The sequence below is a fragment of the Argopecten irradians genome, chromosome 14, assembly GCF_041381155.1.
Source record: "Argopecten irradians isolate NY chromosome 14, Ai_NY, whole genome shotgun sequence".
In the NCBI taxonomy this organism is placed as follows: domain Eukaryota; kingdom Metazoa; phylum Mollusca; class Bivalvia; order Pectinida; family Pectinidae; genus Argopecten; species Argopecten irradians.
Genome location: NC_091147.1, coordinates 38325695 through 38351643, shown reverse-complemented (window position 1 = coordinate 38351643; position 25949 = coordinate 38325695). Strand labels below are relative to the sequence as shown.

General features: G+C 36.3%; 1 protein-coding gene across 2 annotated transcripts; it reads left to right on the top strand.

The window, feature by feature from the left end:
• The first annotated feature begins 1823 nt into the window (after positions 1–1823).
• Positions 1824–24444, top strand: LOC138306823 (uncharacterized). 2 transcript variants are annotated; one of them, XM_069247300.1, is made up of 16 exons: positions 1824–1930; positions 3107–3206; positions 3430–3480; positions 3984–4255; positions 5029–6345; positions 6849–6942; positions 9423–9583; positions 10018–10764; positions 11067–11108; positions 11736–11815; positions 12275–12452; positions 18560–18789; positions 19931–20047; positions 20709–20854; positions 22053–22196; positions 23346–24444. In XM_069247300.1, the coding sequence occupies exons 2-16, from the start codon at positions 3128–3130 to the stop codon at positions 23522–23524; spliced, it is 3837 nt and encodes a 1278-aa protein (XP_069103401.1). In that variant the 5' UTR covers positions 1824–1930; positions 3107–3127; the 3' UTR covers positions 23525–24444. The 2 variants fall into 2 exon arrangements, with proteins under 2 accessions (XP_069103401.1, XP_069103402.1); XM_069247301.1 differs by lacking the exon at positions 1824–1930 and adding an exon at positions 1953–2148.
• Positions 24445–25949: the final 1505 nt, after the last annotated feature.

Here is a 25949-nt window from a genome sequence, read left to right as displayed (position 1 = left end):
TATTTTGTCAACTAGGTATCTTTGAGTGACAGTAGCTCAAAAACGAGCACACGGACATACGTTTTTTCTTTCATTTTCTTTCATGGTATGAACTCCTCTTTCCAAAAATCTATATGAGAAAAAAAGTTTAATACAAGAAAATTTTGACTTCTCAGAGGAGTACATCCTTAACGCGATAGTTACGGGTAATAACGCCAAAATTTTGAGTAATAACGCCAAGGTTTTACATAATAACGCGATCTTTTTTCTTCTACCAAAAATGAACCCAATCGACTTTCGTACAAATAAATTTGACTTCTACAAAAGTGTAGATCAACATCATTTAGAATGAGAGCTAATCATGAGTTAGTAAGTTATCGTTGGCTGTAATATTAAAGGCCCACTACCTTTCCGCAGCAAAACATAAAGGTTTCTTAAAAAACATAAATAACATCAGAAAATATATACCGATGGCCTAAGATGAGGTAACAACACCAAACATATGCAAGATTTCCTGCGTAATATATGATAACAGTGGAGAGTCATTTCGCCGTTTTGCCGTCTGGCGCAGAGATAGTCAACTACCGCGCGGTATTTAGGACGACGGCGGGAAACATAAAACGACCCGCGTTATGAAAATCAACATTTTATTTATTTTAATAAAATTGTTCAGAAGGTGATGATACGTGTAGTATTATCGGCAAGTTAATAACTTTTGCGACTCTACAAAAATATCGATCTCGTTTTTCATTCCCATTTTAAAAAATAAAAGCCGTTTCGGAAAGGTAGTGGCCCTTTAAAAAAAATAAAAGCCGTTTCAGAACACAGGGATCTGGCACGATTTTTTAACTAACAGTAGGTCTATAATATATATTTATATACTGTTGGTTAAAAAATTCCTGCCAGGTCCCTGTGTTTCAGAAAGGTAATGGGCCTTTCATTTAAAAGTTATAAACTTTTAATTGAAAGTGCGTGTGCTCATTTACAGTACATGTATAGGAAAGCATAATACAAAACTCTTCAGATGCCCCCATCAAATGAAAGGTATGTGTGAACTCGAGCCCATAAAATATCAGGTTTAAATTATTCGCGCCAAGCCTACTTTACTGACTCTATAATCTTTGTTATTTGTGTTGTTTAAAGATGCTCCACCGCCGAGAAAGCATAAATGATATTCATCATTTGAATAATAATTGGTGTTTAATCGTGTACATATATGCAAAATTAAGACAAAAAATAACATAAATTAATTTGTTTCTCCTTTGATGCATGCGCAATCAGTACTTCATTCCATATAGAATATAGTGCCATAGAATTTTTTCGGGATGCAATTAATTATCTTTTCATACTTTTAACTTGAAGTAAGATTAGAAGCTCAAACTTTTCAATGGTGGTAATGGTGTAAAATCAGTAACTGAAGAAAAATACGAACTCGTCTGCTCCTGTTTTTGATAGTGAAAAAATACCATTTGTCAGCGGTGGGGCATCTTTAAACATCTAAACTGATATTCGTAGCAATGTTAACTCATTGTTGCTATCTCTTAGTCTATTCATGAAAACGTGGAAATTTATATCGATCTATGGGATGTTGTGGGGAAATAAAATTATGTATATCATGTAGAATATAAGAAAAATAAGAATGAGGCCTATTTGCCGTACAATATTTATTTTAACTTTTGAATTTTCTTTCAAATGGATTTATTAAAATCAAAATTATTTCATAATCATAAGCAAAAAAGCATTAATAACAATAATTGTGCAATATATCAATGTCACGTGTGGTTGAAATGATATGGTGGAGTGATACCTATACTATGACTAATATCGCCAGTGTATTTGGAGTGACCTCCCTTTGATGCACCGGAGGGGAAATCCCAAAAAGTCGAGCCAGAATGGAAAGAAAAATGTTATGATATTTACCGTCTATCGTAATTTCGAGAAGAGCAGGAATGTAGGTCTTTTCAAACTGTTTTATTCGTTGAACAAAAGGGAATAAGTTTGTCCGTATTATTGCTAAAAACCAATACGTCATTCTGTTGTGAAATCGTGTCGCAATGAAAGAAAAATCTGAACATCAACAACCGCATGTATTTCCGTTTTCTTTTCTAAATGAAAACTATTCAAGCTATTCCACCTTCATTTGATTAGTCTGAACAGTGTACATTTGAAGTAAGTAGACGTTGTGTTTTCATTTGAGTATCCAGAGCAAAATTACAATAGGTTTTATACCGGAAGTTCATTTATCGCCAGCTGGTCTGCAGAATTGTCAAGTTTGAGAAATGAAATAACTTTTAGTTTTGATGATTTATATAAATAAGCTGAAGAATTTGCATTTGTATTAAATAAAGTCATCAAAGATTATTTTTTTAATTAATACATATATAAGTAATTAATCCACTTTATCGTTCCTGCAATTAAAAGAAAATAGATTCTCCCACATGATGAATAAAGGTTAAAGTCTCTTTGATGTTATTCAAAGTTTATTGAATTAAAAATTGTCAAATTTTCCCTATTCGTAAAACTACATTACAGTTACTTAGTTAAAAAAAAACAAAAAATATAATCAGATGATAATATGTTATAAACCCATGTAATAAAATATATATAACAGGAAGTTAATTACTTGTACTTATAATTAGATTTCAAGGAAATAATTCCTATAACATAGAATATAAGGGATATTTGAAATCTAAATATCAAACATGATGACTTGAGTATTTGCTGAAATCTATGCATAATCTTTTAAAAATAAATTTTCTTTGTTAACATTATTATCAAAATTTTAGTTTAGTTGAGATTGTACATGATTATACAGATAATGTTTTTGAACTGCATTATGTTGATTGCATAATTATATGCCATATACACTGAATGTGCATCATTGTTATCAATGATGAAAATACTTGAACCCGTTCAACCTAAAATAATATAAGACTAGAATCGTTCATTATGGAATTTTGGGGGGTGAATGAGTTAAGGTTTAAAAATTTATTAATGAAAATCATAATGTTTACAAAATGAAAAGAAAAATTCAACTTTATGTTAGGTTGTTAAAGTTATAGATTTATTGTTTATCTTCTTGAAAGCTGATGAATAAATAAATATAAGATCTTTTTTGTATTTGCAGTGAGCCACATATATAATAGTCATGGAAAGCTCTCCTGAGGCTATACCTATGGGGCTTGTTGGTCCGGCCACCTCAGATACAGATGGCAATGCAAAACCTGGTAATTATGTAATTGATAATTATTTTGATTTCTACTTCTACTAAAAATGATTCAACTCTTTCTCGCAAATACTATATATCATATCTTTTTTTCTTTTCTTTTAAATTTGGTCATTTCTTGAGGTAGAAAAAAAAGTAAGTATATATGTCAAGTTACTCCAGAATTTTACCTGAAATATAAAAGACTAACGCTATTTTCATTTGTTTAATTTTCTTCCTTTCAGCTAACAACAACATGACTGTTTCGGTTGCCAATTATAGCAAAGATCAAATTGGTAAGAAATTAAATATACATATTGGTTTATTTTCCTAGAATATTATTTAGATTTGATCAGGGTAAAATTGACACTGCTCTTGTTCTGTGGTCAACAGCACATGATACAATAAAAATAAGGAAATGGAAAAGATTTAGACTACCAGTAGGAGATTGAAGTAAATTATTGCAGGAAGTTCATAAAAAAACCTGATAAATATATAATACAGACAGACATAGAACTAACAGAATTTGAGGTTTGCAGTACTATATGTTCAAATTATAGTTATTAACACAAGAAAGAATAATAGTGTAAACTGAATTTCTTTGAATTCAAGTTTCAAGACCTCATGATTTTGATTTACAAGTGTCTGACAATTCACACAACAACAGGAATATTGATGTGAACAGCTCAACACCAGTTTCTTTAACAGTCTGATTTGATAAAAATCTTCGGTGTAAAGCTCTTTCAGCTTTACTATTCTATAAAAATCATGAAGCTTAAAAAATCCTTCTAATTAATAGACCCTTCAGCCAAACCCGGCCAATGTGGAATCTACAATCTAGGGAATACCTGTTTTATGAATGCTGGTCTTCACTGTCTGATGAACACCGCCCCTATCATCAAGTATTTCCTTGACCAGTATTCCTGCGACACAAAGTTCGGACCGTCCCTTGCTGCCCACTTCTACTGGCTAGCCTGTAAATACTGGAGTGGAAGTTACAGTATCATACATCCTGGTGACTTTAAAACTTGTTTGGGGACATTTCATAGCCAGTTTGAGGACTACAGACAGGTACAGTGGTACACTAGTTTGATCAAGAGTTATGCCCCTTGACATATCTATTAGGAGTTGTAGCCCTAGATCGTTCAGGATGATGGCCATTGATCATGTGAACATTTGATCAAGAGCTATTTCCCATCAATACCCGTTGGCTATCTATCAGGAGTTATGTCCCTTTACCAATCTTTAAAGAGTAACTTTGATCTTTCAGGATAAAATTATGGCCCTTGATCAAAAGTAATGTCTCCACATTATTTGACCAGAGATATGCCCCTTGATATTTTAAATCGAGCTGCATTACTTCCTTGATTATTCAGAATTATGGTCCTTGATCATTTGATCAAGAGTTACATCCAGGTCATTCTATCAGAGTTATGCTCCTTTAACATAATCTATCGGTAGTTGTAGATCTTGATAATTTTATCAGGAGATAAAGGTTTTGATTATTCATGATTTTGGTATTTGATCTGGAGTTATTTCCCATTGACCATATGCCCCTAGATTATTGTAACATGATTATGGTATTTGATCTGGAGTTATTTCCCATTGACCATATACCCCTTTGATTATTGTAACATGATTATGGTATTTGATCTGGAGTTATTTCCCATTGACCATATACCCCTTTGATTATTGTAACAGAAGTTAAAGTAATTGGAAAAAAATCCTACCTAAAATAAAAGATATCTTAAAATTTTTATGCATTTATGCTCATATTATGATTTTCAAAAATGATAAATATCTTCTGATAATATGAATTTGCTGATATTTATTTTAAATTGCAGCATGACTGTCAAGAATTCTTGGCTCTGATGCTGGACACATTACATGAGGAGACCAACAAGAGTAATGTGATCTATATGGAGCGACAAGGATCTCTGGCATGTACTGATACTCCAAAATCAGAACGGGACCAACTTAACAACTCGCTGGACATTAACGAGGCACCAAACTTAGAAGTGACCACAACACCTGGGAATAATGACCTACTCAATAATTCTCTAGAACAGATAACGTCGTCTGCTACAGAAATTTCCAGCGTACCAAGTAATGACACACTGAACAACTCTCATGAACAGTGCTTTCAAAATACTTCGGAATCCAATTCTTCAGAGCAATTAAATAATTCTCTTGAAAGGAAAAGATTAGATGCAGCTGAAGCCTTGCCTGCCTGTGAGGCAGCGAAAACAGGGGAGATAAGCACAATGGTCCAAAAACAAAATGTTAAAGAACAGTTATCTCCCCTTGTTGAAGGAGCAACAGATTCCAGAAATGATTTGAGTTTATCTGGTCAGCAGAATTTAGACATGAATATGTCGACCTTTCGTCCTCTCCTTAACAACTCAACAGAGTTTAAACAAACACTCCCATCCTTGCATCAGTTTTACGCCAAAGAGTCCAAGACTCTCAATACTAATGTTCTCCTTGAAAAGGAGAGTGGGGGAGATTCTCTGAACACGGACTCACACAAATTTGCCAAACAAGACAACGACAGCCCTCGGCGGTCAAATGAAGTGAATTTATTACAGGACGTAGCTCCCATGGAAGTAGACAAAAATGACCACCCAAAAGGTCTCAAAGATACCAATATCCAAGCGGACAAATGTAAAAAAGCGTCTATCGGTATGGCGCTGTGTTTTGGGGAGCCAGATCGTATGTCTAGCCAGACATCCAAGAAAAACACAGACGGTGACTCCATGTGTTTCCATCCTGACGTGGATAGCGTGAAACGAATGAAATTTGAAAGCACTGAGAAAAATTTTCAGCATCAAGCATTTAGTAAACTTAACAAGAGTTCAATAGACACTGAAGGTTTGTGTGGCGCTGTTTTGCAGGATTTCCAAAAGCGGCATGATAGCGTCCCCGATAGTCCGAAATCAACAGACACTGAAACTAAACTTGACGACGTGGAGTCCAATTCAATTCTTGGTCTCTCTGAGTCTGTTGGGGCCCAGCAGTTAGAGGAAGACGAAGATGATGAGGATGAAGATGAAGACGAGGAAGATGTTTTATGTGATGCAGCAGATCAGGCTTGGGATTCCTACATCAAAAAGCATAACAGCATTGTGGTGTCAACATTTCAAGGCATGTTTAAGTCTACGGTGAGTTTGATTTTCACAACAATGTATCAGGGGCTGTTTAGGTGGAGGAAGTGTTGCTCAGGATAATTTCTTTATGTCTCATTGTGTGCAGACCCACATGATTTCTTATATACATATTCCAGTTGTTGAAAGCACACAATATGTACTGTTTGGTATGTGCGTCTTACATACCGTACACAACATTGTACGGTACATGTGAAAGTTTTGTATGAAGCGAGTGAGAAAATTATAGCCTATAAGCTAAAATAAGCTATAGATTATAAATACTGAGTAAGTTTCTGCTAATAGCCATTTAAATATTTTTGATAAATTTACATTTACAACATCAAACAAGAATCAGTCCTATGAACAGTTTCAGGGTCATGGAATATAAAAATATAAACTTCAGCTGAGTTCACAAGGAAGAAACATTAGCACATATAAGTGTATTATGTAGGGCTTGATTCTACTTTGTACATATATATTTGAATGTTTCTCTATCATCAATTGTGTCTTTGTTTTAGGTGGTTTGTTCGGACTGTAGCCATATCTCTGTGACCTTTGAACCTTTTATGTACTTGTCCATACCTCTGCCGCACAGCATGGAGAGACAAATATGTAAGTTTCTCAGTACTGGGGGGTGGGGGAATAAAAATGTGAGGTGGTGTATCAAATATAGAAAACATTTCTTCTCTTATATAATTAAAATACAAAATACCTGAATGTCTGTTAATGGAGAAAATGCATTTCGATATATAAGAAAGGATACCTAAGAAACAGTTTTAATGGTAAAATGAGTAGAAAATGTATAAAAGTAAATATCCAAGATTCCATGTAACTGGAAAAATGCATTTAAAAGGAAAACATTGAAGGAAAATGCATTAAATAGGAAAATATTGTAGAATTCATGAGAAAAGGTACAGTGTTACTTGTCTAAACTGGATATCCCAAGGACCAGTATGTTTGGTCAGTATATACAGTAGGGGTGACTATCGCTTACAATTTTAACTATTGCAATACTATTGCTATCGAGGGAAACACTATTGCGATAGTTTAATATTGCAGAATACAATTGCAATAGTATTGTGATAGTATTGCACTCTGAATTCAATTACAATCCGGTCGATGGATTGGCCGGCATGATGTACATCTAGTGCAGTATTGGTTTAGAGTTACTTCCCTTTACCTGCTAGCGTCAGTAGCAACTGATCAAACGCAATGAAGATCGTGATTGAGAACATTGTCGGTGTTTGCGTTTGGATTGAATAGCATGGAAAAGTGACATTTTATCGCGACTGTTAGTCTGTTACTGTATGAAACGTCTGTGAGTACATGAGTTTAGCCCAAGTTACAGAAAAATATCTGACTATTGAAACTATCGATAATTTGGCGTAGTATCGGCGATTGTTATCGACTTTTTAGCCCACCATCATCAGATGGTGGGCTATTCAAATCGCCCTGCGTCCGTGGTCCGTCGTCCGCCGTCCGTCGTCCGTCCGTAAACAATGCTTGTTATCACTATTTCTTAAAAACTGCTGCAGGGATTTTGTTCAAACTTCACATGGAGGGTCCCCTTGGTCCATATTTGTGCCTTACAGATTTTGAGGCTGATCGGAAAAACAAGATGGCCGCCAGGCAGCCATCTTTGATTTTGGCAGTTGAAGTTTGTTATCAATATTTCTTGAGAACTACTGAAGGGATTTTGTTCAAACTTCACATGGAGGTTACCCTTGGTACCTAGTTGTGCCATACAGATTTTGAGGCTGATCGGAAAAACAAGATGGCTGCCAGGCAGCCATCTTTGATTTTGGCAGTTGAAGTTTGTTATCAATATTTCTTGAGAACTACTGAAGGGATTTTGTTCAAACTTCACATGGAGGTTACCCTTGGTCCCTAGTTGTGCCATACAGATTTTGAGGCTGATCGGAAAAACAAGATGGCCGCCAGGCAGCCATCTTTGATTTTGGCAGTTGAAGTTTGTTATCGATATTTCTTGAGAACTACTGAAGGGATTTTGTTCAAACTTCACATGGAGGTTACCCTTGGTCCCTATTTGTGCCATACAGATTTTGAGGCTGATAGGAAAAACAAGATGGCCGCCAGGCGGCCATCTTGGATTTTGTTATTCAAAGTTTGTTATCGCTATTTCTCAGAAAGTATTGAAGGGATCTGTCTCAAAATTCATATGTAGGTTCCCCTAGGGCCCTAGTTGTGCATATTGTGATTTGGGACCGATCGGTCAACAAAATTGCTGCCAGGCAGCCATCTTGGATTTTTATATTCAAAGTTTGTTATCGCTATTTCTCAGAAAGTATTGAATGGATCTTTCTCAAATTTCACATGTAGGTTCCCCTAGGGCCCTAGTTGTGCATATTGTAATTTGGGACCGATTCATCAACAAGATGGCTGCCAAGGAGTCATCTTGGATTTTGATAGCTGAAGTTTGTTACCGCTATTTCTCAAAAGGTACTGAAGCAATCTGTCTCAAATTTTATATGTAGTATGTTTGAAAAAGTTTAAAAAGTAGAAAAAAGATCCATCTTTCCTTTGTCAGATATAGATCATTCTTTGGTGGGCGCCAAGATCCCTCTGGGATCTCTTGTTAAAATTGCCATTGATTGATCGAGTTGAGAGGCATACAATTGCAATATATCGATAGACTGATGTATTGTTACACCCCTAATATACAAGGTCTTGGACTATACAGGTTTTAAATTACTATAAATTAAATAGGAAAATGCCATACAATTGTGCTGGAATAGACAGTTATCCAGATTAGACAAGCCAAGGTATACTACACCTGTCTGCTAAGATTATCTACCTGATAGTTAAAGTTGTATGATATTATAAAGTATATGTTAACACCTGCATGATATGTAATTAAAAAAAAGTATATACAGGGTTCTCACTAAGTTTTTTAAAAGACGGTTGAGAATTCAAAATAGGTGGTTGGGGGCAGCAGGCCCATATATGGTGGCTAATATTTATTTCTGACAAAAATAGCCGGTTGTAAACAAGGAAATAAGACAGCTGTTTTTGCTGGCAACCGGCTTTTAACGAGAACCCTGATATACATTGTACCTATTGTATATCTGAAGGTGTTTGGCTGATGCCTGCCAACGGCCGCCCAACCAAGTACCTAGTGACGCTACACAAAAACGACAAGATACTAACCATTAAACAACAGCTCAAGGCCCTGACTGGGGAGCAGGATCTGGTCCTGGCTGAGGTGTTGGAAGGTCACATAGCCAAGACACTGGTGAGTTAGAACTTGGTCCATTATGTTTAACTGGGTGTATTTTTGTCATACTAAAAATCATGTTTTATTTATAAAATTGCATTATAAAGTACCGGGATGACAATTATTCAATATTTGTTTGAATTAAAGAGATAACTTGCTTTCTTTTAAAGACAAAAATTCTATTTCTTTAGAAATGTAGATGATCTAGTTAATTGATTTTAACACAAAATTACTTTAATACATATTTCAATAATGTCCCTGTCATGATATTGGGTACCATATTGGTTGGTCTGCGGTGGATGGAAGAATTAGTAAGGCATAACATTGTAACCCATGCCTCTATCATCATGTTTCATCATAATGAGGCAGTCCTATTGATATAATCAAGACATGTCCCCAAGGTCAGTAATTCTTAAGAAGACGTTGACATCTGAATTTGTTTTTTATTTTAGGATGACAATGTAGCGTTACGATTCGTGAACGACTCTACACGACTGGTGTTTGCGTACCAAATGCCACCTCCTCCTGAAAGTGCAGCACAATCTAACACGAGTCAAAATCAGGCAGACATCTTCAGTAAGATGGACACTTTCGTACCTGGTGTATCGCAGTTGGAGGACAAAAGCGCAGTTGTTTATACACCTGAGAACAACGCTGATGACACGAACAAATCAAAGGCAGAAGACTCAGGGAGAAATACTTCTGAAATTGTTGATAATCAAATAGAGGAAGCTACTGTGATAGGTAATGTTGTTTCGGGACAAGAGGAGTATGATCCGTCTTCAGTCATGACGGTTGAGATGGTAGTAGATGATGCAGAAGAAACTCCCCAGCTACGAACAGATCTATCTCTGTTGGATGAAAATCCTTACGATGCAGAGACTACCCAACTTAAGTCTGACTTCACAAGCACGTGGGACGATGAAAAAAATTTGGCAGCTAACTGGAGTTATCATCCTACTTCTCCAGAAAATCCAGGCACATCAGAGACTTTCCAATCTTCTGCGATACAGGGATCTATCGATTCGTGGATCACAGATAATATAAATGGAACAGGGGGATCTGGATTGACAGTAGCGCCCTCTGTTGTGACCCCAGACCAGTGGAAGTCCTGTGCAATCTGCCTCGAAGATTTGATGGATATTGAGCTGATGGTCCACCAGCAGTGTGGAGGCACTTTCTGTCAGACATGTCTGGAGGTAGGTCAACATAACCATCAGAATTATCTCCCCTTATCAAAATTATTCCCCTTAACAAAGTTATCTTCCTTAATCAAAATTATCTCCGCTACATTAAGATGATGAAAGAGAAATCCTCAAGCCTAAGGGTAACTCTCTAAGCCCAAGCTCTGAGAAGGGTTTGACTGAGAAGGGTTTGACAGAGAAAATGTTGACCTGATTCCAAATATTATCAAATCTATAGGTCAAATTAGTATCCTTTACACCATTGTAAAATTTGAGCATCATGTGCATCAACACTTAACTATGCTTTTATATTTCAGATGTCCGTAAGACATTATGGAGAAGATAGTTACACCTGTCCTGTGAGTGTTTCATTTATATTCATAAGTTATCCAGTATAAATCATATTTGTGTCTTTGTACCACCATTGAAAAGTTTGAGCCTCTTATTTTACTTTAAGTTAAAAATTATAAAAAAATAATTCATTGCATCGTGAAAAAATTCCATGACACTATACCCAATATGGAATGAAGTACTGATTGCAGCATGTACCACAGGCAAAATATATTATTTTATATTATTTCTTTATTAATTAGACATATATATATATATACACGATTAAACACCAATTATTGCTCAAATGATGAAAATCATTTATGCTCTGTTGGCGGTGGAGCATCTTTAACAGAAAAAGGATATGAAGATATCTGTAATATGGGGGTTTCCAGATCCCAAAACAACGTAGGTAAACTACTATATACTGTCGATTAGTTCCACTTTCTGGTGATTATGATGTTGTCATTTGACGTGATTTTTGTGACGTTATAAGCACTGGAAGGTGGAACTAATCGACGATAAACAGTACTTTACCCAAGTCGTTTTGAGATCTCAAAACCCTTGTATTCTGATATCTTCATATCCTTTTTCTGCTAAAGATACCCTCCGCCGTACTATAGCCTATCAATTCTTCCTTTCATTTGATGTTGCAGGTTTGCTCGGCACCTGCTGTTTTAACAGAGGATTTTATTTCGCTAGGAGCAGACAACTCAGACCAACCTGTTAAAATAAGGTAAGCTTATTTTATTATATGCATATAGTTACTGTTGTAAAAAGAGTTTCATTATTTGGGTAATTGATTCAGAAATCAACTTCTGTACCAATGGTAAATGTTTAATTAGAAGGGGCAATCAAGTTGATAAACAAATCTTAATTAGAAGTACTGTACTACTACTTTCTTTCGTGGGTGATTTGCTTTCGCGAACTTCTCAATCTAAGTAAATTCACAAAAGTTTATCACCGCAAATTAATAGCTGCATCATTGATTTATATTGATTGAAAAATCCACTCAATTTTCTTCAAAGACTTGTTTTGAAATGGAAATTTAATAGCCGCGAAAGAAAATTGGTTAACAGTAAATAGACAGTGTAAAGATCGTCTTCATGATTGAATGAATCTGTCTGTCACTTAGCTGAGAAAAATTTGTAGAAAAGTAAGTCTTCCTCACTGAATCCTTCTATGTTTTGTTTAGGGTTGTATCTGTACCAGTATCGTTTAATATCTGTACGGCGTCTGGAGATCGTCGACTCATCGGTCACCCTCGTCCACTTTACTTGACCAATACGATGTCCGGACGCGAACTGTATGACTACATAGACAGACATTGTCCGATCAGTGTGGACTATACTCTGGCAGTCACTGATGGACAGGTTGGTATACAAACGTCATTGTTATTGTATTGTATCAGCATGCGCAGCTTAGATCATTTTGAGGACAGTCAATTGTATAATTCCTATGCTTCAGTCTTATTAAAATTAGACTTTTAATTCCGTTTCATAACGATGCTCAATGTTACCACGCTCCACTACAAGATCTAACAACGCCCTGTTTGGGGTCACCTCAGCATGACACCTGGCCTAGAATCAACACTGTGGGATGTAGTTAGTGTTTTATACTTCTGAGAGAATCAACCACAGTGATGATTCTGTAGCAACATGGTGATTGGCTAACAACAAAGGTCATGCTGAGGTGACCCTAATGGGATGTTGTTAGATCTTGTATTGGAGCGTTTTGTTGAGCATCATAGTGGAGCAGAATTACAAGTCTAATTTTAATTAGATTGTCTTCTGCTTCTGATGAGTGGCTTTGTGTCTGCAATGCTTGCAGCACCTAAATGTCATCTTTTGATACCACTAGAAACTATTGCTGTGGATAGTGAACAGGAACATACACATTGTCACATTATACTGACACTATAGTGTGATCCCACTGAACCTACACATTGTCACATTATACTGACACTATAGTGTGATCCCACTGAACCTACACATTGTCACATTATACTGACACTATAGTGTGATCCCACTGAACCTACACATTGTCACATTATACTGACACTATAGTGTGATCCCACTGAACCCCTACACATTGTCACATTATACTGACACTATAGTGTGATGCCACTGAACACACATTGTCACATTATACTGACACTATAGTGTGATGCCACTGAACCTACACATTGTCACATTATACTGACACTATAGTGTGATCCCACTGAACCTACACATTGTCACATTATACTGACACTATAGTGTGATCCCACTGAACCTACACATTGTCACATTATACTGACACTATAGTGTGATCCCACTGAACCTACACATTGTCACATTATACTGACACTGTAGTGTGATCCCACTGAACCTACACATTGTCACATTATACTGACACTATAGTGTGATCCCACTGAACCTACACATTGTCACATTATACTGACACTATAGTGTGATCCCACTGAACCTACACATTGTCACATTATACTGACACTATAGTGTGATCCCACTGAACCTACACATTGTCACATTATACTGACACTATAGTGTGATCCCACTGAACCTACACATTGTCACATTATACTGACACTATAGTGTGATCCCACTGAACCTACACATTGTCACTTTATACTGACACTGTCACTTTATACTGACACTGTAGTGTGATCCCACTGAACCTACACATTGTCACATTATACTGACACTGTAGTGTGATCCCACTGAACCTACACATTGTCACATTATACTGACACTATAGTGTGATCCCACTGAACCTACACATTGTCACATTATACTGACACTATAGTGTGATCCCACTGAACCTACACATTGTCACATTATACTGACACTATAGTGTGATCCCACTGAACCTACACATTGTCACATTATACTGACACTATAGTGTGATCCCACTGAACCTACACATTGTCACTTTATACTGACACTGTCACTTTATACTGACACTGTAGTGTGATCGCACTGAACCTACACATTGTCACATTATACTGACACTATAGTGTGATCCCACTGAACCTACACATTGTCACATTATACTGACACTATAGTGTGATCCCACTGAACCTACACATTGTCACATTATACTGACACTATAGTGTGATCCCACTGAACCTACACATTGTCACATTATACTGACACTATAGCATGATCCCACTGAACCTACACATTGTCACATTATACTGACACTATAGTGTGATCCCACTGAACCTACACATTGTCACATTATACTGACACTATAGTGTAATCCAACTGAACCTACACATTGTCACATTATACTGACACTTTAGTGTGATCCCACTGAACCTACACATTGTCACATTATACTGACATTGTAGTGTGATCCCACTGAACCTACACATTGTCACATTATACTGACACTATATTGTGATCCCACTGAACCTACACATTGTCACATTATACTGACATTATAGTGTGATCCCACTGAACCTACACATTGTCACATTATACTGACACTATAGTGTGATCCCACTGAACCTACACATTGTCACATTATACTGACACTATAGCTTGATCCCACTGAACCTACACATTGTCACATTATACTGACACTATATTGTGATCCCACTGAACCTACACATTGTCACATTATACTGACACTATATTGTGATCCCACTGAACCTACGCATTGTCACATTATACTGACACTATAGCTTGATCCCGCTGAACCTACACATTGTCACATTATACTGACACTATATTGTGATCCCACTGAACCTACACATTGTCACATTATAACTGACAATATAGTGTGATCCCACTGAACCTACACATTGTCACATTATACTGACACTATAGCTTGATCCCACTGAACCTACACATTGTCACATTATACTGACACTATAGTGTGATCCCACTGAACCTACACATTGTCACATTATACTGACACTATAGTGTGATCCCACTGAACCTACACATTGTCACATTATACTGACACTATAGTGTGATCCCACTGAACCTACACATTGTCACATTATACTGACACTATAGTGTGATCCCACTGAACCTACACATTGTCACATTATACTGACACTATAGTGTGATCCCACTGAACCTACACATTGTCACATTATACTGACACTATAGTGTGATCCCACTGAACCTACACATTGTCACATTATACTGACACTATAGTGTGATCCCACTGAACCTACACATTGTCACATTATACTGACACTATAGTGTAATCCCACTGAACCTACACATTGTCACATTATACTGACACTATAGTGTGATCCCACTGAACCTACACATTGTCACATTATACTGACACTATAGTGTGATCCCACTGAACCTACACATTGTCACATTATACTGACACTATAGTGTGATCCCACTGAACCTACACATTGTCACATTATACTGACACTATAGTGTGATCCCACTGAACCTACACATTGTCACATTACACTGACACTATAGTGTGATCCCACTGAACCTACACATTGTCACATTACACTGACACTATAGTGTGATCCCACTGAACCTACACATTGTCACATTATACTGACACTTTAGTGTGATCCCACTGAACTTACACCATGTCACATTATACTGACATTATAGTGTGATCCCACTGAACCTACACATTGTCACATTATACTGACACTATATTGTGATCCCACTGAACCTACACATTGTCACATTATACTGACATTATAGTCTGATGCCACTGAACCTACACATTGTCACATTATACTGACATTATAGTGTGATCCCACTGAACCTACACATTGTCACATTATACTGACACTATATTGTTATCCCACTGAACCTACACATTGTCACATTATACTGACACTATAGCTTGATCCCGCTGAACCTACACATTGTCACATTATACTGACACTATATTGTGATCCCACTGAAACTACACATTGTCACATTATACTGACAATATAGTGTGATCCCACTGAACCTACACATTGTCACATTATACTGACACTGTAGTGTGATCCCACTGAACCTACACATTGTCACATTATACTGACACTATAGTGTGATCCCACTGAACCTACACATTGTCACATTATACTGACACTATATTGTGATCCCACTGAACCTACACATTGTCACATTATACTGACATTATAGTGTGATCCCACTGAACCTACACATTGCTACATTATACTGACAATATAGCTTGATCACACTGAACCTACACATTGTCACATTATACTGACACTATAGTGTGATCCCACTGAACCTACACATTGTCACATTACACTGACACTATAGTGTGATCCCACTGAACCTACACATTGTCACATTATACTGACACTATAGTGTGATCCCACTGAACCTACACATTGTCACATTACACTGACACTATAGTGTGATCCCACTGAACCTACACATTGTCACATTACACTGACACTATAGTGTGATCCCACTGAACCTACACATTGTCACATTACACTGACAATATAGTGTGATCCCACTGAACCTACACATTGTCACATTATACTGACACTATAGTGTGATCCCACTGAACCTACACATTGTCACATTATACTGACACTATAGTGTGATCCCACTGAACCTACACATTGTCACATTATACTGACACTTTAGTGTGATCCCACTGAACTTACACCTTGTCACATTATATTGACATTGTAGTGTGATCCCACTGAACCTACACATTGTCACATTATACTGACACTATAGTGTGATCCCACTGAACCTACACATTGTCACATTATACTGACATTATAGTGTGATCCCACTGAACCTACACATTGTCACATTATACTGACACTATATTGTTATCCCACTGAACCTACACATTGTCACATTATACTGACACTATAGCTTGATCCCGCTGAACCTACACATTGTCACATTATACTGACACTATATTGTGATCCCACTGAAACTACACATTGTCACATTATACTGACAATATAGTGTGATCCCACTGAACCTACACATTGTCACATTATACTGACACTATAGTGTGATCCCACTGAACCTACACATTGTCACATTATACTGACACTATAGTGTGATCCCACTGAACCTACACATTGTCACATTATACTGACACTATATTGTGATCCCACTGAACCTACACATTGTCACATTATACTGACATTATAGTGTGATCCCACTGAACCTACACATTGCTACATTATACTGACAATATAGCTTGATCACACTGAACCTACACATTGTCACATTATACCGACACTATAGTGTGATCCCACTGAACCTACACATTGTCACATTACACTGACACTATAGTGTGATCCCACTGAACCTACACATTGTCACATTATACTGACACTATAGTGTGATCCCACTGAACCTACACATTGTCACATTACACTGACACTATAGCGTGATCCCACTGAACCTACACATTGTCACATTACACTGACACTTTAGTGTGATCCCACTGAACCTACACATTGTCACATTACACTGACAATATAGCTTGATCCCACTGAACCTACACATTGTCACATTACACTGACACTATAGTGTAATCCCATTGAACCTACACATTGTCACATTATACTGACACTTTAGTGTGATCCCACTGAACCTACACATTGTCACATTATACTGACAATATAGTGTGATCCCACTGAACCTACACATTGTCACATTATACTGACACTATAGTGTGATCCCACAGAACCTACACATTGTCACATTACACTGACACTATAGCGTGATCCCACTGAACCTACACATTGTCACATTATACTGACACTATAGTATAATCCCACTGAACCTACATATTGTCACATTATACTGACACTATAGTGTGATCCCACTGAACCTACACATTGTCACATTATACTGACACTATAGTGTGATCCCACTGAACCTACACATTGTCACATTATACGGACACTATAGTGTGATCCCACTGAACCTACACATTGTCACATTATACTGACACTATAGTGTGATCCCACTGAACCTACACATTGTCACATTATACTGACACTATAGTGTGATCCCACTGAACCCACACATTGTCACATTATACTGACACTAGTGTGATCCCACTGAAACATACTATTGAAGACATTAATGAGGACTTCACACTTGAGTCACACACTAACAACATATAAATCAGTTGTCCAACTTCTCACATGTTGAGAGTTATAAACTAGTGCAAATTATATCAAAATCAAATTATGAAAATGTATTGATATTATCAATTATTGATTTTATAATCCTGTCATTATTAGGATATCATTGCGTATTGATAACAAACTTGATTTATGTAAAGGCCACCCAAAGTTCAGGAGGTCCCTTGAGTCAGATGGTTTTTATACACAGGTCAAATTGTGTTGAAATTGACAATTTGGTATCCTAAGAAAGTGATCCTAACAAGCAGACGGTCTTTAGACAGAGGTGGTCGCTAAGGCAGATTTCACTGTACAATTATTTTTAAAATTGTGTGATCCTGGTTTCAATTTTTACAGGGCCTGCACTGCTCACGCTGTGACTTCTCGTCCAAGTGTCAGGGATGCCTGTTGACTCGTGACGGCAATGTTTTGTTTCGTCCCGGAGATAATTTGGCTGTGTGTTATGGTGAATTAACCCCGGACCAGCTATCTAGCGTAGAGGCGTATCACACAGACAAATCAATGGAACTTCTCCGGCCCGACAAACCTCTACATATCAATGACTGCCTGGAGGCTTTCACTGAGAGGTAAAATAGCTGATGTATATCCAGATTACCTTTTTTTTCTCAAAATGTTTTAATGGGCATTACTGAACATTTCAAATGAACTTGATTTGAATATTCAGAGAATACTTGGTTTTACCAAATTGAAGCCAACTTTAGATGAAGGAGATTTGAGTTTTATTATATACACTCAAACTTCAAATTTCTTTAACTTGAATTTGGTGGGTAGAGTGCAATAAATGTTATTGACAGTTAAGTTTAGTATGCTGTATTACCTTGGTGGGTAGAGTGCAATAAATGTTATTGACAGTTAAGTTTAGTATGCTGTATTACCTTGGTGGGTAGAGTGCAATAAATGTTATTGACAGTTAAGTTTAGTATGCTGTATTACCTTGGTGGGTAGAGTGCAATAAATGTTATTGACAGTTAAGTTTAGTATGCTGTATTACCTTGGTGGGTAGAGTGCAATAAATGTTATTGACAGTTAAGTTTAGTATGCTGTATTACCTTGGTGGGTAGAGTGCAATAAATGTTATTGACAGTTAAGTTTAGTATACTGTATTACCTTGTATATATTGTTTCAATTTGTTCAGAATCACTTATAATACTCTTTGAAAAAAATATGATACATTATTAGAGGATCTTACATAAGTGGCTATGTGATATGAAATTTATCAAACAAGTTCATTAATTTGATAAGCCACAAGGCAAATGGCATATTCAATTATTTAACAAGTTTGATTAATATATATCATATAGTCACGAGTGTAAGATTATATTCATCACATACTTTTTATTGATAGAAATATAAGTAAAACTTTAAATTTCATCTCAATATAAAACAGTTGATATCTGGCTGGGATGTGACGTTCCTTCTACTGGGACAACATGCGACGTCATATATAGATTATGACATCAAAACTGCATGTGACGTCATAATAGTGTTATTACACATGTGTATTTTGATATTTATGAAATGGCCGTATGACATGGCTGGACGGGCCAGTTATGTGATAGATTTGGATTAACAAGGTTCTACTGAAATGATATTGTTATAAGAAAATATATTTGACATTTTATGGTAACAACTAGTTCTTGTAGATTGTGTTAAAATTTGTAAAAATGTGATGTGGTATTGAAGTACAACATGATTTGGTTATTTTAGTGAAGTACTAGATGAACACAATCCGTGGTTCTGTCCTCGCTGTGAGAGGAATCAGTGTGCCAAGAAAACGATGACAGTATGGCAGTACCCAGACAGACTCATCATCCACCTTAAAAGGTAAAGTATTTTTATCTTGCCTTTGATTACAATTTAAGGAAGGCAAAAAGGTGTTGTTTCACTGCTGTCGAACAGCAGCATCAACATTAATGTTAAAAGCCCACACCTTAAATTAAACATTATTTTTAGCGCACCTGGTCCGTCAACAACCAACTTCTCTATAGCATCATTATATGGTTGGGATTCAAAATTAAACAAATTATGGGGTCAATTTTGCTAATTTTTCTAATTGTAAAAGTCTTTGTGATAATTATTAAAAAAAAATAACAGGTGAGCGATACAGGCCCTCAGGCCCTTTTGTTATTTTGCCTTCAATTACAATTGAGGAAGGAAGGAGGGTGTTGTTTTATTGTTGTCTAAACTGGATGTCCCCAGTACGAGTATATTTGGTCAGTATATACAGGGTCTGGATTATACAGGTTGTTATTTCTATAAATCATACAATTACGCTGGAATAGACAGTGGTTTGGATTACACAAGGGGCAGTTTTGACAAGTTATACTGTATTTCACTTGAGTTCATGTAATATTTATGTTCAAAGTTTACGAAGATTGACTGTATCATTTTGTTTTGTCAATATCGTTAAAATATTATATAGTGAACATTAGAAGCTTTTAATTTATTGAACTTATGTGTTCAATATTGAACATTTAAATTTCAGATTTATGTTCCATGAGCTGTCCAGTACAAAGGTTGATAACAATGTTGTTTTCCCCTTGGAGGGCCTCGACTTAACCCAGATGATCTCGGGACCAAACACCAAATGTCCTCTGTATGACCTCTATGGAATCGTGTGTCATTTTGGAGGTCAGTATTGACACTTTGTTATCAAACCACCAGGTAATTGGTTAAACACAGTGGTTACTTTGTTATCAAACCACCAGGTAATTGGTTAAACACTGTGGTTACTTTGTTATCAAACCACCAGGTAATTGGTTAAACACAGTGGTTACTTTGTTATCAAACCACCAGGTAATTGGTTAAACACAGTGGTTACTTTGTTATCAAACCACCAGGTAATTGGTTAAACACAGTGGTTACTTTGTTATCAAACCACCAGGTAATTGGTTAAACACAGTGGTTACTTTGTTATCAAACCACCAGGTAATTGGTTAAACACAGTGGTTACTTTGTTATCAAACCACCAGGTAATTGGTTAAACACAGTGGTTACTTTGTTATCAAACCACCAGGTAATTGGTTAAACACAGTGGTTACTTTGTTATCAAACCACCAGGTAATTGGTTAAACACTGTGGTTACTTTGTTATCAAACCACCAGATAATTGGTTAAACACAGTGGTTACTTTGTTATCAAACCACCAGGTAATTGGTTAAACACAGTGGTTACTTTGTTATCAAACCACCAGATAATTGGTTAAACACAGTGGTTACTTTGTTATCAAACCACCAGGTAATTGGTTAAACACAGTGGTTACTTTGTTATCAAACCACCAGGTAATTGGTTAAACACAGTGGTTACTTTGTTATCAAACCACCAGGTAATTGGTTAAACACAGTGGTTACTTTGTTATCAAACCACCAGGTAATTGGTTAAACACAGTGGTTACTTTGTAATTAAACCACCAGGTAATTGGTTAAACACAGTGGTTACTTTGTTATCAAACCACCAGGTAATTAATTGGTTAAACACAGTGGTTACTAATTTGTTCAAATTTGTTTCACTAATTATTCTATTTCATTACTGACACTTCCTGGAAACTTTTTGGGGAAATTTATCAACACAAAAGACATAAGATAGGAATTGAGCATCTAGAAGTTAAGATAATGTTTGTAAGAAAGAAAAATTGTAACCAAATTCATCTGTACATGTCATGAAAAAGTGTTGTATCCTTGCTATGAAAGGAGGGCAATATAGCATTATTGGGTGCAAGATTCTTGAAGCATATACAAAATCAAAGTTAGGAACTGATTGAGTCTATAAGATTTAAAACCAATGCTTGTGCAAAAGCAAATTGTATTGTAAAGTTTTTGTTTGACAAATAGGAGCAAATGCTGGCCATTACACAGCATACGCCCAGCATCCTCAGGACCGTGTGTGGTATTACTACAATGACGAGACAATCAGTCAACAGAATCCAAACTCTAATGACTTCAGTAATGCCTACATCCTCTTCTACCAGAGACAAGGTAAGGTATCACCCAGATCTTCATAAATAATCAAACTTGAGATTTGTGTTGGTATGATACTAAGGAAATTTAATTTAAAATCAAGCTTTGATTAAAATCGGGACTGGCAAGTACAGGTCTTACCAGTTACCCAAAATTACATTTACAGTGGTACATGTATTTACAATTCGAAGAAATATGGCTTTTTAAAATCAAAAACAGTTTTCTTTTTTTCGCTCACCTGCCTCGAAGGGCTGGTGAGCTTATGTTATGGTGCGGCGTCCGTCGTCCATCCGTCCGTCAACATTTCCTTTACATCGCTGATAGTCATAGAGTTCTGCATGGATTCTAACAAAATTTGGCCAGAAACATCCTTGGGGGAAGGGGAACAGAGATTGTATAAATTTTGGCTCTGTCCGCTATCTTTCAAAGTCTGTTATTAGCCCACCATCATCAGATGGTGGGCTATTCAAATCGCCTTTCGTCCGTGGTCCGTCGTCTGCCATCCTTCCGTCCGTCCGTCCGTTAACAATTCTTGTTACCGCTATTTCTCAGAAAGTACTGAAGGGATCTTTCTCATATTGCATATGTCAATTCCCCTAGGACCCTAGTTGTGCATATTGCATTTTGGGACCGATCGGCCAACAAGATGGCCGACAGGCGGCCATCTTGGATTTTGATAGTTAAAGTTTGTTACCGCTATTTCTCAAAAAGTGCTGAAGGGATCTTTCTCAAATTTCATATACAGGTTCCTCTACGACCCAAGTTGTGCATATTGCATTTTGGGACCGATCGATGAACAAGATGGCCGCCTGTCGGCCATCTTGGATTTTGATAGTTAAAGTTTGTTACTGCTATTTCTCAAAAAGTGCTGAAGGGATCTTTCTCAAATCTCATATACAGGTTCCCCTAGGACCCTAGTTGTGCATATTGCATTTTGGGACTGATCGATGAACAAGATGGCCGACAGGCGGCCATCTTGGATTTTGATAGTTAAAGTTTGTTACCACTATTTCTCAAAAAGTACTGAAGGGATCTTTCTCAAATTTCATATATAGGTTCCCCTAGGGTCCTAGATCTGTCTCAAATTTCATTTGCAGGTTCCTCTAGGTCCCTGGTTATGCAACCTTAAGAAGATGTTTAAAAATGTTGATGTTTTATAATTTACAGGAACAGAGGTGCAGTTTGACTTCCAGGAATTTCTCACTCGTCACAAAATTGAGGGCCTAATGGTGCCGGACAGTTCTGTAGACCCGGTCTTCATTGGCCCTCTCCCTCAAGGTGGACCAATCACTTCACAAGGCAGCTGTGTGGAGGAACAGTCAGGGGATATAGCCGTAGCTTCATAAACCCTTTTATACAGAATTGTACTTGTATGGTTGTATATTTGGTGTGTCTGCTAGTCCTAGTACTGTAAAACAACTTATTTTCGTGTGTGATTTATTTTCGCGAAATTCATGACTAAGTTAAATTCATGTAAATTGACGGAATCACGGAAATTGCGAAATTTAGTAGCCGCTAAAGAAAGCACATGTATATGGTATTGTAAAATAAGTCATTTTTGTGTGCTATTTGTAATTATTTTCGATCACAAGTTTTAAAAATAAATTGCGGCAGAAAATATTCGACTCTTTGTACAAAAATGTTATCTGCCAGTATCTCATGGAGTTATATTGGTGTGAAAATGTAAATGGACATGAAAATGCAAAATTAACTTGCAGCGAAAATAAATTGGTTTACAGTAATCGCATATTACAAAAAATGTATTTCTTCATTAATTAAAACCCTGTTAGAATCTGTTTGAAGCGGAAGAATCTGAACTTTGAAGATCAAAGAATTAAAGTTTATTTCTTTGTTCATTTAAACCCTGTAAAAAAGTTTGAAACAGAAAAATCTAATATATACATAAACTTCTAAGATCTATTAGAACCAGTTAACATAACGTTCTATGTAAGATGATTTTTTTGAGTGCCAATATCTTAGAGCATGTAAATTTGTTAAACTGTGAGAATCAGAAGAGTTTGTTTTAATTTGAACTTTTAAATTAAATAATTTGGTATAGAATGTTGATTTAAACTCTGAAGAACTAGGAAAATATGTCAATAAGAGCTTAAAAAAAATTGTTTCAACTTCGGTATTTCTAGATGCATTTTGTTATATATATTTGATATTTAGAATATCACTTTTGTTATTTTTTAATTGAGTTGTTATGATATCATATCTTAACAACTCTGTTGAATCAGATTAAGAATAACATGAGTTACAAAGCTGTGATTGTTTTTTGTCATTACAAAAAGATAGAACTTTCAAATTAGCCATTTATTTTTGCTGCGGTGATATTTTCGCAATTTTCTAGGATATTGCTATGATTAGAATAACCGTCTATAAGTTGACAATGTTATAGTACACTGATATTTGTTAAGTACATTTATCCAAGGATTTATAAGTGAGAAGGATTTGAAGGAAGTAAGACGGTAATCCTCGTACACGCAAGCTGCAACAAAAGTTGTGCCTGCAGATATCGAAGGAAAATCAGTTGTCGCCCAACGTCATGGTCAGTCCACAAACACAAAAGTGCTAGCAACGTATTCATCCAAAAACCTGAGAGACAAATCCTTCTCACTTATAAATCCTTGACTTATCCCTTAATTCACTAGTATCAAAGACATGGTTGAATGATATTAAGTAAATACTCGTTAATGATTGTGGTACTGTGTTGCCTGTTATTTTCATGATGTTGACGAGAAAGATTGGAAAATTCAATTTCAGCTAATAAAGTTTTCGTGATTTGGCTTCAAGGTTATAGGTAATTCAACAATATGTTAATATTTCACAGAACAAAATTCCGTGATCATGTTGATTACCTGTGAAACATTTCAATCATAGTGAAAATATTCCGCTACACAGTAAGATAATTATAAACTGGCAACCTGTACAATTAAGATTTCATTAAATCACAAATTTTGTCCAGCTTCATTGTTAATTGTATAGAATATCCTTGAACACTTCATTGTTGCATTGAATGATTTGATCTCCAATTTTATAGATACTGGTATAAGTTTAAACATTATAAAAGTTATAGATGGAGAATTTGTCAGGATTACTTTTCAAACTTTGTCTAGTTGTGTGTTCGTCTTGATCTCGCCTCTATATTTTGAGACCAGTAATGTGGATTAAGAGACTGCTATCTTTCATTACGGCAGTTATACAACAAAGTTTGTATTTAGCTATTTGGTAAAAGTGATGCCACGACAAGATGAAGTTTATCATCACCAGATTAGTGTCCAAGTCTGGTGTTAGGTCAGTGGAAACTTGGAATATACCGTACATGTGTTAAAATGTCTTAGTCTGGTGTTAGGGTCAGATGGAAACTCAGAATATACAGGATAGTGTTTAGAATGTCGAGGTTTGGTGTAGGGTCAGAGGAAACTCAGAATAAACAAAAACAAAAAAATGCCAAAAGTGTGGCTCGAACCCTCTACCCCGCTGTCGTGACGTCACCCAAAGTTGAAACGCGAACCCCGAAGATTGCAGGGGACCTATATACAGGACAGTGGTTAGAATGCTGCAATGAATTTTCAGACTAAACAGGGATAAATGTGCAATAAACTGTGATTTCTATTTTGTTATCGAAGGAAAATCAGTTGTCGCCCAACGTCATGGTTCCAGTCCACAAACACAAAAGTGCTAGCAACGTATTCATCCAAAAACCTGAGAGACAAATCCTTCTCACTTATAAATCCTTGACTTATCCCTTAATTCACTAGTATCAAA